Source organism: Clarias gariepinus, chromosome 7 (genome assembly GCF_024256425.1).
Source record: "Clarias gariepinus isolate MV-2021 ecotype Netherlands chromosome 7, CGAR_prim_01v2, whole genome shotgun sequence".
Classification (NCBI taxonomy): Eukaryota; Metazoa; Chordata; class Actinopteri; order Siluriformes; family Clariidae; genus Clarias; species Clarias gariepinus.
This window is the reverse complement of record NC_071106.1, coordinates 16,696,598-16,711,109: the sequence shown is the minus strand read 5'-3', so window position 1 is coordinate 16,711,109 and position 14,512 is coordinate 16,696,598. Positions and strand designations below refer to the sequence as shown.

General features: G+C 39.3%; 1 protein-coding gene across 3 annotated transcripts in view; it reads right to left on the bottom strand.

The window, feature by feature from the left end:
* eea1 (early endosome antigen 1) overlaps positions 1-14,512 on the bottom strand; it is a 30,211-nt gene continuing 15,699 nt past the window's right edge. For all 3 annotated transcript variants that reach the window (XM_053500296.1, XM_053500297.1, XM_053500298.1), the window contains 11 exons: positions 13,676-14,006; positions 10,649-10,750; positions 10,373-10,567; positions 9,951-10,133; positions 8,362-8,547; positions 8,082-8,213; positions 7,293-7,478; positions 4,305-4,543; positions 4,076-4,196; positions 3,358-3,456; positions 1-2,693 (listed from right to left, as the gene is read on the bottom strand). In XM_053500296.1, coding sequence (XP_053356271.1) covers positions 2,571-2,693; positions 3,358-3,456; positions 4,076-4,196; positions 4,305-4,543; positions 7,293-7,478; positions 8,082-8,213; positions 8,362-8,547; positions 9,951-10,133; positions 10,373-10,567; positions 10,649-10,750; positions 13,676-14,006 — 1,897 coding nt within the window. In that variant the 3' untranslated portion in view covers positions 1-2,570. The remainder of the gene's footprint in view (positions 2,694-3,357; positions 3,457-4,075; positions 4,197-4,304; positions 4,544-7,292; positions 7,479-8,081; positions 8,214-8,361; positions 8,548-9,950; positions 10,134-10,372; positions 10,568-10,648; positions 10,751-13,675; positions 14,007-14,512) is intronic.

Sequence of the window (14,512 nt, the reverse complement as noted above, 5' to 3'; positions counted from 1 at the left end):
TGAAAATAGAAACACTTACAGTAGTTTATTTACTCAAACATATCAATGAAAAACAATTAGAAAACAAACATCTTGACATAAATTATATTCATACACCGTTTTGACACATTTATAACCACCAGCGTCGCCATACTGACAGTGAACAGTTATGTACTGTACGAGCGTGAAGCCTTTCGGCTCAGCCCATGTGACCGAGCCCTGATGCTAAGGAAGCAAGACTTAAGGCACGACCACATGATCACAACAGAAACAACCTGTCGTTCGGATGAGAAGTGCGGAAACATAACCGAATCTACTGCAGCGTAGTATTACTCATAAAATGGTTAACATTCTGAGTTCTGGCAACTTTCTTGACTTATTTCTAGTAACCGACACTTGGACTGAGACTTAACAGCCATAGTGTTAACGAGACTGTGGATTTTATGGTAAAACAAATATTTGAGAGGGAAACACACAGTCCGGAGGTAGGTGACATAAAAATACAGAGTCAGTCTGAAATTTACACTGATGAAAATGATTAGATTTGTTGATTTTGGTGCATCTGAGTGTGTATGTGTCTTGAAATAAAACACACTGCTTCTTGTATGATAGGGAATATGCATTTCTACGAGTGCATCCTCTATGCCGAAGCAAGCATGTAGAGGAAAGGCGCATTGTGATAGATATCTCACACTGAAGTTTACTATACAGCAAGTACAATCTGTACAATTTCTTTTGCACGTCTGCACAAGCACCCGCGCCAAAAATTCAGCTGTTTTCATGGCTAAATCCGTCCTCTAGCACAAAGCATACCGATTGCATCTACAGTATGTTTGAAGCTGATGTCTTTTCTCTCATGTCACGCGTGACACTTTTCACACCCACTGGGTAGAAAGATAGAGAGGAGTAGACAAGATGCAGGTAGTGTGATGACAGAATGCGGAACGATAATGCTACACAAACATTGACGATGCGCTTTTAGAAATGCTCTAGCAGCCCATATTTTATACAATCAATATAGCATTTATATATATATATATATAAATCTCTTACGTACACAGATTCACACACACACACACACACGCACACAGTTTTAGCCACATCATCACAATTATTGCTTAGTAGCAGGGCACGAACAGGTGCAAATAAGTGATCCTGTCAAAAATCTAATTGATTGAAATTAGCAAAATACTGCTCAGATGCACCGATTTGGAAAAGCTGATATCATTAAAAACAAAACGTAAAAAGTAGTTTTTTTTTTTAATCAAATAAAAAAAACATGAGCAGCATAGCAAGCATGTATGATACATAGACACCATTTAATAAAACATGCCTAAATTAATATGAGGGGAAAAAAAAGTTGAAAAAGGTTCAATCAAGTCAAAATGAAGACCAATAGTACTTTCCAAGGGACAGTGTGGCACGCTGCACTAACAAATCTGATTTCCACTGCCAAGAGACCCCTGCTGTAACATCCCAGTTTCCCCCGACCTCACAGCCTACCCATTTCTCACATTTTGTAGTGTTACTACTTAAAACTAAAACAGAATGTACTGGGATTTTTTCATAAATCACACACAATACCGCCCATAATAATGAAGGAGTTTCGAGTGGGGAAGAAAAAAAAACTGGCAAGCTGGTTTCTTTTATTCTAGGTAAAAAATAATTGGGCATTTCTGTTTAAATTTCTTTCATAGCTCAGTTCGAGGTGGTAACATTAGAAAATTATGCAACACATTGTATTAGTACTGTTTGTTGCACATCTTGCCAGGGTACTAAACAAGAAATTACAGGTGCAGCTAAAAATGAGGCAGACCACTGATTGGTCAAATGTAGTTTTTGAAGAAAGGTTAATCAAGGTAAACAAATATAGCTAGCCACAAGGGCTTTTCTACAAGGCTGTATGATGCAGGAATTTTCAAGTATTGGTGTCAGTTTATACTGGAAATGTCAGCTGTTGTTAGTGTTTAACATTAACACGCCTTTGGTTAACTCCTGTTGTCACAGGTACCATTAGGCAATGGAAAACAGTACTTGATCTGGCTGCACATTCAGATTAGCAACTAAATCAGACTGTTCCACACTGTCAACTGGGAAAGTTATACGTTTTTGATGAGATTTTTTATCCATAGCTCTGTGCTCTTTTCTAACTTGAGCTGTTGATGAATGAATCCTCTCACACTGGATGCCATCCTGGCACATTCATTACTGCTTTGTTCAGAAGAGAAAAAGCTTGAGGTACAAATCGTCCAGTCTGGGACCCAAAGCGCAGAGCATGTTAGAATCTCATCAAAACACATTCCATTAAAATGCTGCACCACTTTCCCTTTTAAATTCTTTGGAACCCCAAATGACCCTAGAGGTGACCAAGGCACTGCTCGGGTGAGGACTGCTGTGATTCTTTTGTTGCTCTCTCTCTGAGGCCACCTCATGCGTAGTGAGCAGACCAAACCAGACCAGTCCTCATTTATTTCTGCAGCTTTGCCACCCCACCACTCCTGCTCCTGACTCCAGCGTCTGAGAAAGCGACAGTCTGTGCAGGAAAAGTCCGTGGTGGGTACGTAGCAGAGCAGCAGGCGGGAAGAAGCCCGTTAGCCCTGCAGCTCGTCGTAGCAGGTCTCACATACCCGCACTGGCTTCTTAGAGGATGGTGTCAGGGCGTTCTTGGCTGAGCATTCAGCACAAAAGATGTTCCCGCAGTGGCGGCAGTGGTGCTGGTGGAGAAATAAAGAATCAGATTTTTCTGGTCATTTTAGAAGAGAGAGTTAAGAGAATATAATACCAGTCTCAATAATACCAGTTATGCTGGCCTCCATGATTTCCGAACGCGTAGCATTAATAACAAACAATTCAAAAGACAATCTGCTCTCATTTCATTCTGTTCTGTACTTTTTAGTCTAATTTGGCTTTGGCTTGTTGTGTGTTTTAAATCAACTACAAATGTTCTGGCTTTGAACTCAACTGCTAAATGTTATCCTTAAAGTTCAGATATCAAACGCTGCTGATCTAAGACGAGACATACAAGTGGGACAAACAAATACTTGAGTGTTTTCAATCTTGCTGATTAGAGCATGCTTCTCTATCAGCACTTCAACTGCTGCAGCACGACAATCGTGCTTTCACTGGAGACGTGCTGGAGTAGATAAAAGTGCTGCTGGACAATACCGTCCGTTCACAGAGGGGGAAACAAAAACAAACAAATGGCAGACTTTGAATGCCGCCTGTCTGAAAGTGAGTCCCTGTAGTAGACCATTAACATAGTATTGATTTAATGCTTTGATGTTTTGATCAGGCGGCACCATCAAACGCACGCAAGAGTCTGTGGGTGTGAGAAGAGGAGGCAGGAAAGAAAAAAAGAAAGGGAAATAGAACAATCACCTTCCGGATGGTGACAGAGAAGCCTTTCCCACAGGACATGCAGTTCTGCACCTCGTGGTCCTCTGCCCACTTCCGTGTAAGGGACTGAGACTGCTTTATCTGCACCAAGAGACATATAGCTATATAAAATCAACAAATTTTGCAATAAAGTGCATATGAGTGGTGGTGGTGATAATGACAATATGGCTTAATGAAACATTCAGTTAGAAAACAAAAAAAAAACATAATTAATATAAAATAATAATATATATAAAATGTGTAAAAAAAAGTTAATTTGAAGTTAACTTTTAAACCAAACTCCTATTGTACAGTATACAAGTTTAATTACTCCACTACCAATAATGATAATACAACTGATGATAAGATGGGGTATGAACACATGATTATGTAATTACATTTTTTAATATCACATTGTTAAAAAAAAACAAAAAAAAACAAACAAACAAGCTGTTTTTTCAGTACTTCAGTTAAAAGCAGCATCATTAGAATGTGCACATCAGGACCAGAGAGAAAAGTCAAACAGAGCAGGTGTTTTTTTACTTCCACGTGAGTGATCTGCTATGAAAGAATGCATGGCAACGAAAGGCCACGCTCATCTACATGAGTGAATACTGAATGTAGGAGGTATTTGAGAGACTTATAAAAGGTCCCATGCACTCTACAAAAACCCCACCAAGAATTGTGCATGTGTATTTGTCTGTGGGTGTGTATTTAGGACCTGTAAGGATTGATTTTCTCGACCCAGCTCTTGCATGGCTGCCGTGGTGTCGTCTAGTTTTCTCCTCATCTCCAGCATTTTAGCTTGCAACTTCTCTATTTCACCTTCGTCCTTCACACACCTAGAGTGCAGCAGCATGGAACACAAGAGAGCATAGCGTATGTGTGAGTAAAAGTATTTAAAGTAGAGCAGAAAGGGAAATACAAACAGCAAGTAGGCAGTTCCTAACCTCTCGAGCAGGGCACGTCTCTCGTCTTGGTTGTTCTGCACAGTGGCCTCAAGCACGGCAATCTCACCACGCAATTCATCCGTCTGTTTCTCCAGCTCGCTCACGCGTCTCTGACTGCTCTGCCACTCTCGCTTCAGTGTCGCAACGTTCTCATTAAGGGCAGAAACCTGCATTGTAAGCTTCGCCTCGGCCTCCTCTTTCCGCTTTTCCACTTCATCCTTAGCCTTTACTTCCAATGCCTGGGAATTAAAATACAGAGAGTGGGAGGGAGACTGAAACGGAGTGTGATACTCAAGTAGTTGCAAATTGTATGTATGCATTAGTATTATTCAATTAACTATTTGATTAAACACTATAGTGTTCAAATCACCCTCTGCTAAATTTTAAGGAAGGATTACTTAAAACTAGAGAAACTCAGTAGTAAACTCAAAACTCAAAAGTAGTGTTTGTTTGCACATTGAGTCTCACCACCAAGCGGGTGTTTATATCAAGACGGTAAAACCAGACAAAAGTGTGCAGACCTGTAGTGCTTGTACAGGGCACAAATTGTAACTTCCCCTGTTTCTCAGATACAAAGGAAGTGGGGGCATGAATCTCTGTAGTTTGTAGACTATAGAGCTATAAGCAGTAAAGACAACCTTAAATACAAAAGCCATGGTAGGCTGTAGAGTAATCTTCAACACCTTAGCAGCAAACTGTGTACATAATGGACACACGGCGTGGAGATCACACACTCTCATTTAGCATCTCGGATGCAAACTCGAGAAGAAGTGCTGTCTTTCATATAAACAGCCTCAGTTGGCTTAAATGGAGGACCAAAGAGAGCCGCAAGTAGCAACAATAAATCCCAAGATGGAACGCTGGACCTAACTGTGTATCCCAGACAGTGTATTTATCTTAATAAAACACATTGCTGACGGATGAGCACCTGGTGACATTTCCCTGAAACCAAGCTGACAAGCAGTGTTGTATCTAGAAAATTTTTCAAAGGTATGGCAAAAGATTTTGAAAGAGTGGCATGAGAGGGAAGTATACAGGGAGGTATTATGTATTATAAATTTAACATCTATCATTAATTCTAATATGTTATTTTACTTAGTGAAATGGTGCGGTACTGCACTGTAATTTGTATGAACAAAGAACAAAATCATACCATTGGGTCCAACTGGAACTACAGCAGGATCTGTCTCCATCTGACTCACCATCACCCCCTGCGTCTGTCCCTCGCTCTAATTCAGTTGGACCCTCATTTTCATCTCTCACATTCATTTCTACTTCTTTCTCTCCGCTCATTTCTTTCCTCTGGTTCCTACTCTTTCTTTCTCTCCTCTCTTCCTCCTGCAAAGACTTCAGCCTTTTCCTAGCTAAAAAAGTTGCCGATATTTTAACTGATCTGGCGGGAGCTATAAAGAGTGAGGACAATAAATGGCCAGGATAGAGGCAGGTGTGTGTGGCTCATGTGAAAAGATGCTGAAAAGCAGTAAAGCATATTCATTATGAGCAAGAGGATAAGCTTTAAAATTGCCTGTATCCATCTTCCTTTCCAAGCGATCTTTAAATATTTAATCCCATCATGGTTAATGTATCCTCAATCTGGCATAATGATTGTGTGCAGATTCTGTGCTTTAGTTCTAAACAGGATGTTAATTTTGTGATGAACTCTTTAGGGAGTGACTTCACATAACACACAAACTACTATTATTGAATCCTGTTTATCAAATGTTACATGTAACTTAGTTTAATGTAGTCCGTCACAACCCCACAGGAAAAGGCTCTTACTTCATCTTTTGATACTGTAGCAGCTCGTGGTGCGTGTTGAACAGCGCATCAGTAACAGGAGCTGGGCTGTGTGTTTGTGAGGGATTCAGGTGCAGTACAGAGTGCAGCTCACCCACGCTCTGAAAGTGATCATGTTTTTTTTTCCTTTAGTCGTAGACAGCTTATGGACATAGCTGTTGTTTTGTTTTTACATTCTCAATGTTAGGAACTGAAATAGAGAACATTATGTTCTTGATATCATTACTCAAAAGATTGCCACTTGTAACTCTAGTGGACAAGGCCCGAGCACTTTGAATGGACTCGACCACATTTGGTTAAAGACCCTCAGCAGGTAAGCATACAAACTCCTCAGACTGGGACGGGGGTGAACCACCACTCCTCCATGGCTTTGCTGCTAGCAGACCTCTGCATACCGCAACTTTGTTGGCCAATGGAAGCCGCCCCCTTTCTGAGACAGGCAAAATAAGTTTAATTGGAGGGAAGGCATACAACTTATACAACTGCAGCATGCCCCAGAGGGGCAGGTGGTCTGTTATGGATTAGAATAGTGGGCAGTATGCATTCTCACTGCAAACAAAGAGATTCACTACTGCCCTGCTGAAGCGCTCCCAGGTCTCACCCGCCAACAACGTCCTTAAAACATCCTTCCTTCTCCCACAACCCGCCCCCTCCTGAAGAGAAGATCCGCCCCCAGGTTCAGGTTCAAACAAGTCCCTCCTTGGCTGTTTATACGTATACTGTATGACACCATTTTTGTGTTGTCTGTTCTGATCAGAACACGATCAAAATACAACAAAAATGTCTCAGTGCCAAGAACACCACCAACAGCTTCAGATGGTTGATGTGAAGCCTGCGTTGCTCTGGTGACCAAACCCCCCTTACCACTTGCTTGCGTGTCTTTAGCCAGGACACGAGAGGGCGTGATGTCCCATATGATGTCTGTTGTACTAAGTAAATCAACTGACAGGAAACAGTAAACGTGTACCTTGGCACACTTCAAAATAAAATTTTCCAATCTCATGTTTAATTGTAAAATATATCTATGAATCTTTAGTCACAAAAAGGAAGCTTTATACAATCACACAAACATCCATAAGTATATATTAGTTATATTAAATATATTAGTTATATTAACTCGAGATGTCTCTTTTTGTAAGCACCAAATCCCCCCCACAAAAAAAACATTTTTTTTTTTTTTAAAATGTGTACCAGTTGTTTGTGCAGCTTGTCAGTCTCTGCTTTGTGTTGCTGTTGTGACTGTGTGATGGACTCTCGGGTGTTCTGATGTTCCTTCTTCTCCTGCTCCAGTGCTGCTTGGATCGCTTCAACTCGGCCCTGTAGCTCTACTTTCTGTTGGAGTAAGAGCTGCTTCGCTGCCTGCAGGTCCTTGAGCTCCTATACACACAAGCATTCGAGAATAATTCCAGCTGCTTAATTCTTGGGAAAATGCTGTAAGCATTATTGTGATTTTTAAAGCATTACTACTAACTACAATTTGCCAAGAAATACTGAGAATCTGGAACCAATGAGGGTTGAAAAAAATTATTGGCTATACATCTATACATATAATAAAACTAAAATAGAGGTGTCTGTACATTGACGATATTTGTAAAATATCTTAGGATATTCCAAAAATGGCGCTGTACATATTTAAATACATGCTTATGAGTGTGCAATTGAAATCTACTAAAACACGATCTCATACCTTCATTCCGCTCACTTCACAGGAACACGTAAAAATTGAAATGTGATTTCAAAATTCAACAGATATCATTGTATATTTTTTAAAACATATTTAACTTATATACATATACATAACTTATGAGTGTGCGATTACACACTAGCACAGCTAGTAGCAAATAAAGGTCTTAACATGATTTAATATATCTTAAAGAGACAAAATTCTACCATAAGAATTATAACTGTTCAGACTGTTTCAACAAAAAGATCAAAGTCTAAGAGTTAAATTTGCCAGTCTGAAGCAATTTAGCAGCTAACCTTCTCACTCTTGTCTGCCAGAGCTTTCAGTTCAGTATTTAGCCTGCTCCGCTCTTTCTCTAGCCCACTCTGAGCCTCTCTTAGCTCCTCCACCTGAGAACGCTCCTTCTTTAGCTCCTCCTGCATCAGCTCCTGCTCACACATGTGCACACACAGACAAGCAAGCACCCACATACACACGATAAGTAGTGTTTAACTGAACAGAGAATCCAGATACATGTGTGCTGTTCTTCTCAAACTAACAGAAGAGCCAGTCACATAACGAGCTTGCTATCAGTACCTGCTGCTTCTGCAGTTCTCGTAGCGCCTCCTCCTGCTGTTTGAGCTTCTCGTCCCTCTTCTTCAAATCTTTCTCCAGTGTTGCATGTCCTGTTTTCAGATCCTGGATTTGGGCCTCACGAGTGTTCAGCTGGTTGGTGCTGGCTACCAGTTCTTCCTGAGTCAGGGCCAGCTTCTCTTCACGGGCCTATACATACATTAGGAAGCTCTTCCATTACTGAACTGCAAGGCCAGTGTTTCACACAGCACAATAAACCAAAACCTCACAAAACAGGATTTTCCCCTAACGCGATTACTACCAAAGTTTCTCATTTCATGTTTCTGATTTACACAGACCGAAAAAAAAAATATATGTTGTACTGGAGTGGGGATGAGATACACTATATTGCCAAAAGTATTCAGTCCTCTGCCTTCACATGCAAATGAACTGGAGTAACATCCAATTCTTAATCCATAAGATTTAAATACGATTTAACTCTTCTGGACAGGCTTTCCACAAGGTTTAAGGGAACTTTTGACCATTCTTCCAGAAGCGCATTTTTAAGGTCAGGCTCTGATGTTGTCTCGCAGTCCCCGCATTTATTCAAAGGTGTTCTTAGAAAAAAAATTGGATGTGACTCCAAGTTCATATGCATGTGACGAGAGGCGAGCGAACAATATAGTGTAACTATTGGTTAATTATTGATGTGTAATTCATCATCCAATGTAAAAACAACGTACACACAGTCAAGGCTATACAAAAACAGAATAATAGCTCGTATGGGGTGATATTGATAACAGCCTTACAATATAATTTTTACCTCTCCATATTACTTGTTAATTGTTAAAACTTGTTAAGCTTGATTAATGCTTCTGCTTCAAGTCTATGTGAAACCTATCTAGCTTGTAGGCTAACCAATTGGCTTACCAAGTGGCCTATGGCAGGGTGAGTATTTATACACATGCATTGCTGTGTCGGTGTCGCTCTGCAATTACACCGACAAATCTCTATGTAGCAGTGGGGTTTTTGTGCCGCTGGGCTGAGTCTCTTTGCAGTATAAAAAAACTCACTAGGCAATGGCAAACAATGGCAAATGAAACTGAGGAGAGCTTGTTGGAGTTAGTTTTCAAGAAATTACTGCAATGCAGAAGAGAGAGAACACAACGGAGAAGTCCGATGTTCAACTCGATTTAAATGAAAGCGTTGCTACCAGGTGAACAATCACAGGTGATGTGACTGTCACTGTGATGTGTAGCTACAATTCCAAGGAGGTGCACATCAGGCTACGCTTTAGGGTACACGACTATGTGAGAGCTATGGCATAGACTTGAACATTCCAACCTTTACATTCCAGGATCATACATTATGTTGTGGCACATTGTGTTGTAAATATGCCTTTAACTTTAAAAATGCAGTGCTTTTGCAGATTTTGACAAAAGAAAATGCCACAAAAGATTTTAGGGTTACCATACTGTATGCATTATATACAGTATGTATTAATACAGTATGTATTGTGAATCTGTAAAGACTAAAGTCATCATTGACATCATTCTAATTTTAAAATGTTTGCATCCACTAACTGTGCTCTTGTCTTACACACACACACAAACCTTGAGGTCCTGGCGCAGAGAAGAGACTTCAGACTCCTTGCCATAATAATCAGACTGTACTTTGGATAAGGTCTCTTTGGTGCTGTCACAGGTTTTTTGAAGCTCTGCTCTGTGGTTTTTCTCAGAATTCAGCTGTTCAGACAGCACAGTCATCTGTTCCTTCAGCTTAGTTAACTCCTCCTCCTAGATCACACAGAGGTTCCTTTTAATTTACAGAGCCAAAATGTGATCTAGAAAAGAAACTCCTCTGCTGTTCTAAGGCACAGATAATTCAAGCTTTAAAGTTAAACAACTTTCAAATCTGCTGAATTAATGGAGGTAAGTTACAGATGTGACTCCAATGCTGAAAAAAAGCTCCAGGTGGCAGAATGACAAATTGTACACCATTATCATTCTATGTATATGATGCTAAAAGCACCTGCCTTCTTTGTCTGTGTGGTCTGCAGGTCTGCTACTTGGCTCTGCAGTTTTTTCACTTCCTCAGTGAAGGATCCTTGGGCTGTCTTTAGCTGTGTCTGAACCTGCTGGATGTCCTTCTCCTTTTCCTTTACTGCATCCTGAGACTGTTTCAATTGGGTATTCAGCTCTTGCAGTTGTGCCTGAAGCCCCTTCTCCACCTAATTTAATTCCACTTAAGTTAAAATGTTCTGCTCTAGGTATTTAAAAAAAAGTATAATTGGAAAAGTTTATATTTTTACCTCTGCCATTTTCCCCAACTGCGCTTTGGCTGTGGTCAATTCTTTAGCCATTGCTTCTACGTTCCTCTGAAGCTCTTGTTGGGCCTTCTGGTAAACTTTCTCCTGTAAGAGAGAAATGCTGTCTATATTAACAAAATGCTAAGGATTATAGACCAGGTGAATTGTTTTACTGTTGGTTTATACTGAAGCCATGCACATTGCTAACAATATCCTGCCTATATTTTGTTTGCATGAAAAAGAGTAAAGAAGAGATTAAGTCAAGTTTTAGTTCTATATTTAGTTTACTTTTATATTTTGTTTATTTTATGTTTTAATACATTTTAAATTATTACTCCACATAAACAAATTAGTTTCACTGTAACATTAATACAAAAAAACTTGAGTAATCACTGCACTCAAGGTGTAACACAAGGTAGTTTTCTCTACAAGGGGCGTCCTTAATCAAATTTGTTTGGACAAGTTCCTAAACTCTTTTTTACACATGCAGAGAATTGGGATTTTTGAAAATTGCATAAATGCAATAAAGTGTTGTAGCACAGCCACATAATGGGGTTGTTTAGATAGGCTGTATTATGCAGGTAAATAAAAATAAAACTGCCGGGCCTTACAAACTGAACCCGATATGGTTTATTTTGTCCCAAAAGACTGTGTTTTGGTTCCGAGGTAAAGCTCTGCTACAGCGCGAGGGAATCCCGATGACGTGTCAGGTCATGGGGTCCGGCAAACAGAGCTGTTATTGTGACGAGAGAGAGAAAGAGAGAGAGAGAGAGAGAGATTGCCATGGATCATCCCGTTCGCTGGATTTATCCTTACCGGACTCAATCACTAAACCTCTTGTTCTGTTTTTGTGCTTCCGGACAGAATCCATCTTACCAGTGAGACCGAGCCATCTCTCCCGCAACACACACTCAAACACCCTCAGTAATAACCCGGGCTCAGGACATTTTTTCCATCCACACACACACACACACCCATTTTTGTATTTTGTACATATTTTGTATATAAATGTTTTTGTTTGGTGCACCCTTTTGGTTTCATTTATCACTTAATACATTACACTTGGGTTTTGGTTGAACTGTTGTTGTTTGTCTTTTCTTGTTCCACTAAGGCTACACCTTAGTTAGAAAGTTAGATTCTAGACCCCGTTTTAGTGTAACTAGGTTTAAATACAAGGCTGATCGTTACAGTGTACTGTGTGCCTATTCCACAGGAGTTGTGACACAGATCAGAGTACACTGGCATGGAGTGCCAGTTCACTGCAGGGCACAAGAACGAACACACATATACACACTACAGGCAATTTGGAAACACAAATAGCTTAATCTGCATGCCTTTGGACTGTGGAAGTATTTAAAGCAGGGGTGTCAAACATACGGCCCACTAAGGCGTCCAGTACGGCCCGCGGGATGATTTGAACAATAATATTAAATATCAAATATTTTTTTATTATCATTATTATTATTAGTAGTAGTCCTAAATAAAGTCTATGTCCGGGTATTTGCTGCAATATTGTGTTTGGTTTTATTCATTTTTTTATTTTATCATTGATCATTTAACTGCTCTTCTATTGCACTTCTGCCGAAACCTCTAACACGTGTGCGCATTCTAAATTGCGCCTAAATCAAATTTCTTCGGCTATTTGAAGATGTGTGGCAAGCACTCGCGATTTTAAAAACAGGTCCAAAAAAAGAAAAATTAATCTGGAAGGGCGGATGTTTCAGGAGAAATGAAAAGAGAAGTCAGGTGTCAGGAAGCAGGAGTTAAAAGCATTATGCGTACGTGTGTATACTTGCGTATGTCAAACCTCATCTAGATTTTTATTTGTTAAAGGAAAGTTCTCATTTGTAGTGTATAGTTAATGCTTATATCCAAAGTAAATGATTTTTTCATTTGCATTAACCATAAAGAATTTATTTTTGTATACGATTTTTTCTAAACTATTGATTGTGAAAAATATAAATTGTGAAGTGTTTTTCTAGTTTGTAAATTATATTGTAGCCTATAGCTTCATATTTAATGTAACTGTCTGTACACAGAGTCTGCAGCATTTTTTTTCCCTATTTTATCATTACTAAAAAGTATCTGAGTAATATTCATGTTTATATTCATATTCATGTTCAAAGGAAAGGATTTTGCTTGCCATTACTTGGCATTGTTTTTTCCCCAAAAAGAAATGAGTGTTAATAAACAGTTTCTAAAGACTTGTTAAATACAGTTTTACAGAATATAGTGTATTTGTTGTAATTCGATGCACTATGATTAAAAAAACAAAAAACAAATTCGGCCGCACATGGTCACATTTCTTCTCATCCGCACCTCACCCTAAAATGAGTTTGACACCCCTGATTTAAAGGAAACCCACCAGATATGGGAAGAACGTAACTCCACGCACACTGAGCCGAAGTTAGCCGAAGTCACTCGACTCTAGACGTTCGAGGCCTCAGAGCTGCCTGGATATATCATTTTTTTTTTTACATGATTTTTTTTCAGAGATTTTACCAGTGTTTTATTTTATTTGTAACATAATGAATTTGTTTTAAATTAGATTTTAAATTTAAAATTTTTAGATTATTGCAAGTCTAGCTGCACATTACCCAACGGAAACCATGAGATTTACTATATATATATATATATATATATATATATATATATATTAATACATTTTCTGAGAGCAATTTAACAATGAAAATCATGCAGTCAGGCTATTGATGTCTAAAAAACTATCAATTGTGTCAATCAATCAATCAATAGTGCAGAATCCCTGTATCTCATGTCTGTCCTGCAGCAGTGTTGAGTTTGGAAGAGAAGTTAGATCCAGTCTGTGGGTATATTACTACTCAATGATCGATGGGAAATGCATGTTTTATTCTGAATTTACCTCATGAATGTACCTGCAGCCAAAATAAAACACGTGCGGAAAACATGTACACAATTGTTGCTTTGTGATGTTTGTTTCCTAACCGTGTTAGTCGGCAAACCACTCAGAGCTAAGTTGACTGTTCCTGCCCTTAGCCCATAAGAACCCACCTTCTCCTCTAGGGCTGCTGTACTGCCCTTCTTCTCTTTCTCTAGCTGAGTCTCACTCTCCTTTAGGGCTGCAGAAGCCTTGTTTAGAGCCTCCTTCACCTTCTGCAGCTCTTTGGCCTGTGTATCTCTCTCCTGCTTGATTTTCTGGTGCTCCATGCTCAAGCCCTTGAGCTTCTTCTCCAGTTCAGATTTTTGCACATTTCCTTCACCAATGAGTTTCTCCAGTCTTGTCTTAATATCACTCTGTTCCTGTTCCAACCTTTGAACATGCGTTTGTGCATCTCCCAAAGCTGAGCTTTTTTTCTGCAGCTCCTCCTGAAGAGCTGCAGCCCTGAAACACGCACACAAAGACACTCTCCATTATACAGCTCAAACATTACAGAAAAAACCTACAACAGCCCACTTTTTTTTTTTCAGCAATTAGGGTTATGAAGAAATTTACTGAGGGTTGATGTGAATTCTTTTCAACACAATGAGCAACAATCCAATGTGACAAACTGAAAATACTTCAAGTATTAGTATTAGTATTGTGTTCAAGAAATGAAACTTAACGGTTTAACTGTAACACTACTCACAACCCTAACAATCCCAGTTCCCTCCAGTCTCGTTTATTTTTTAGTACATTGGTGCATTGAGCAATACAAGATATAAGAATAATGATATAAGTGATATAAAAGCACTGGTGCTTCTCTGGCTCTGACACCACAGTTCATAAAACATCGTAAAGATGTTGGAACAAAGTAAAAATCTTTTTCTTTTTTTTTTTTTAATCACACAAGTGACAGTAACCTGGATTACAGATTGTAAACCTAATAATTTAATGAATTTTCTGAAAAT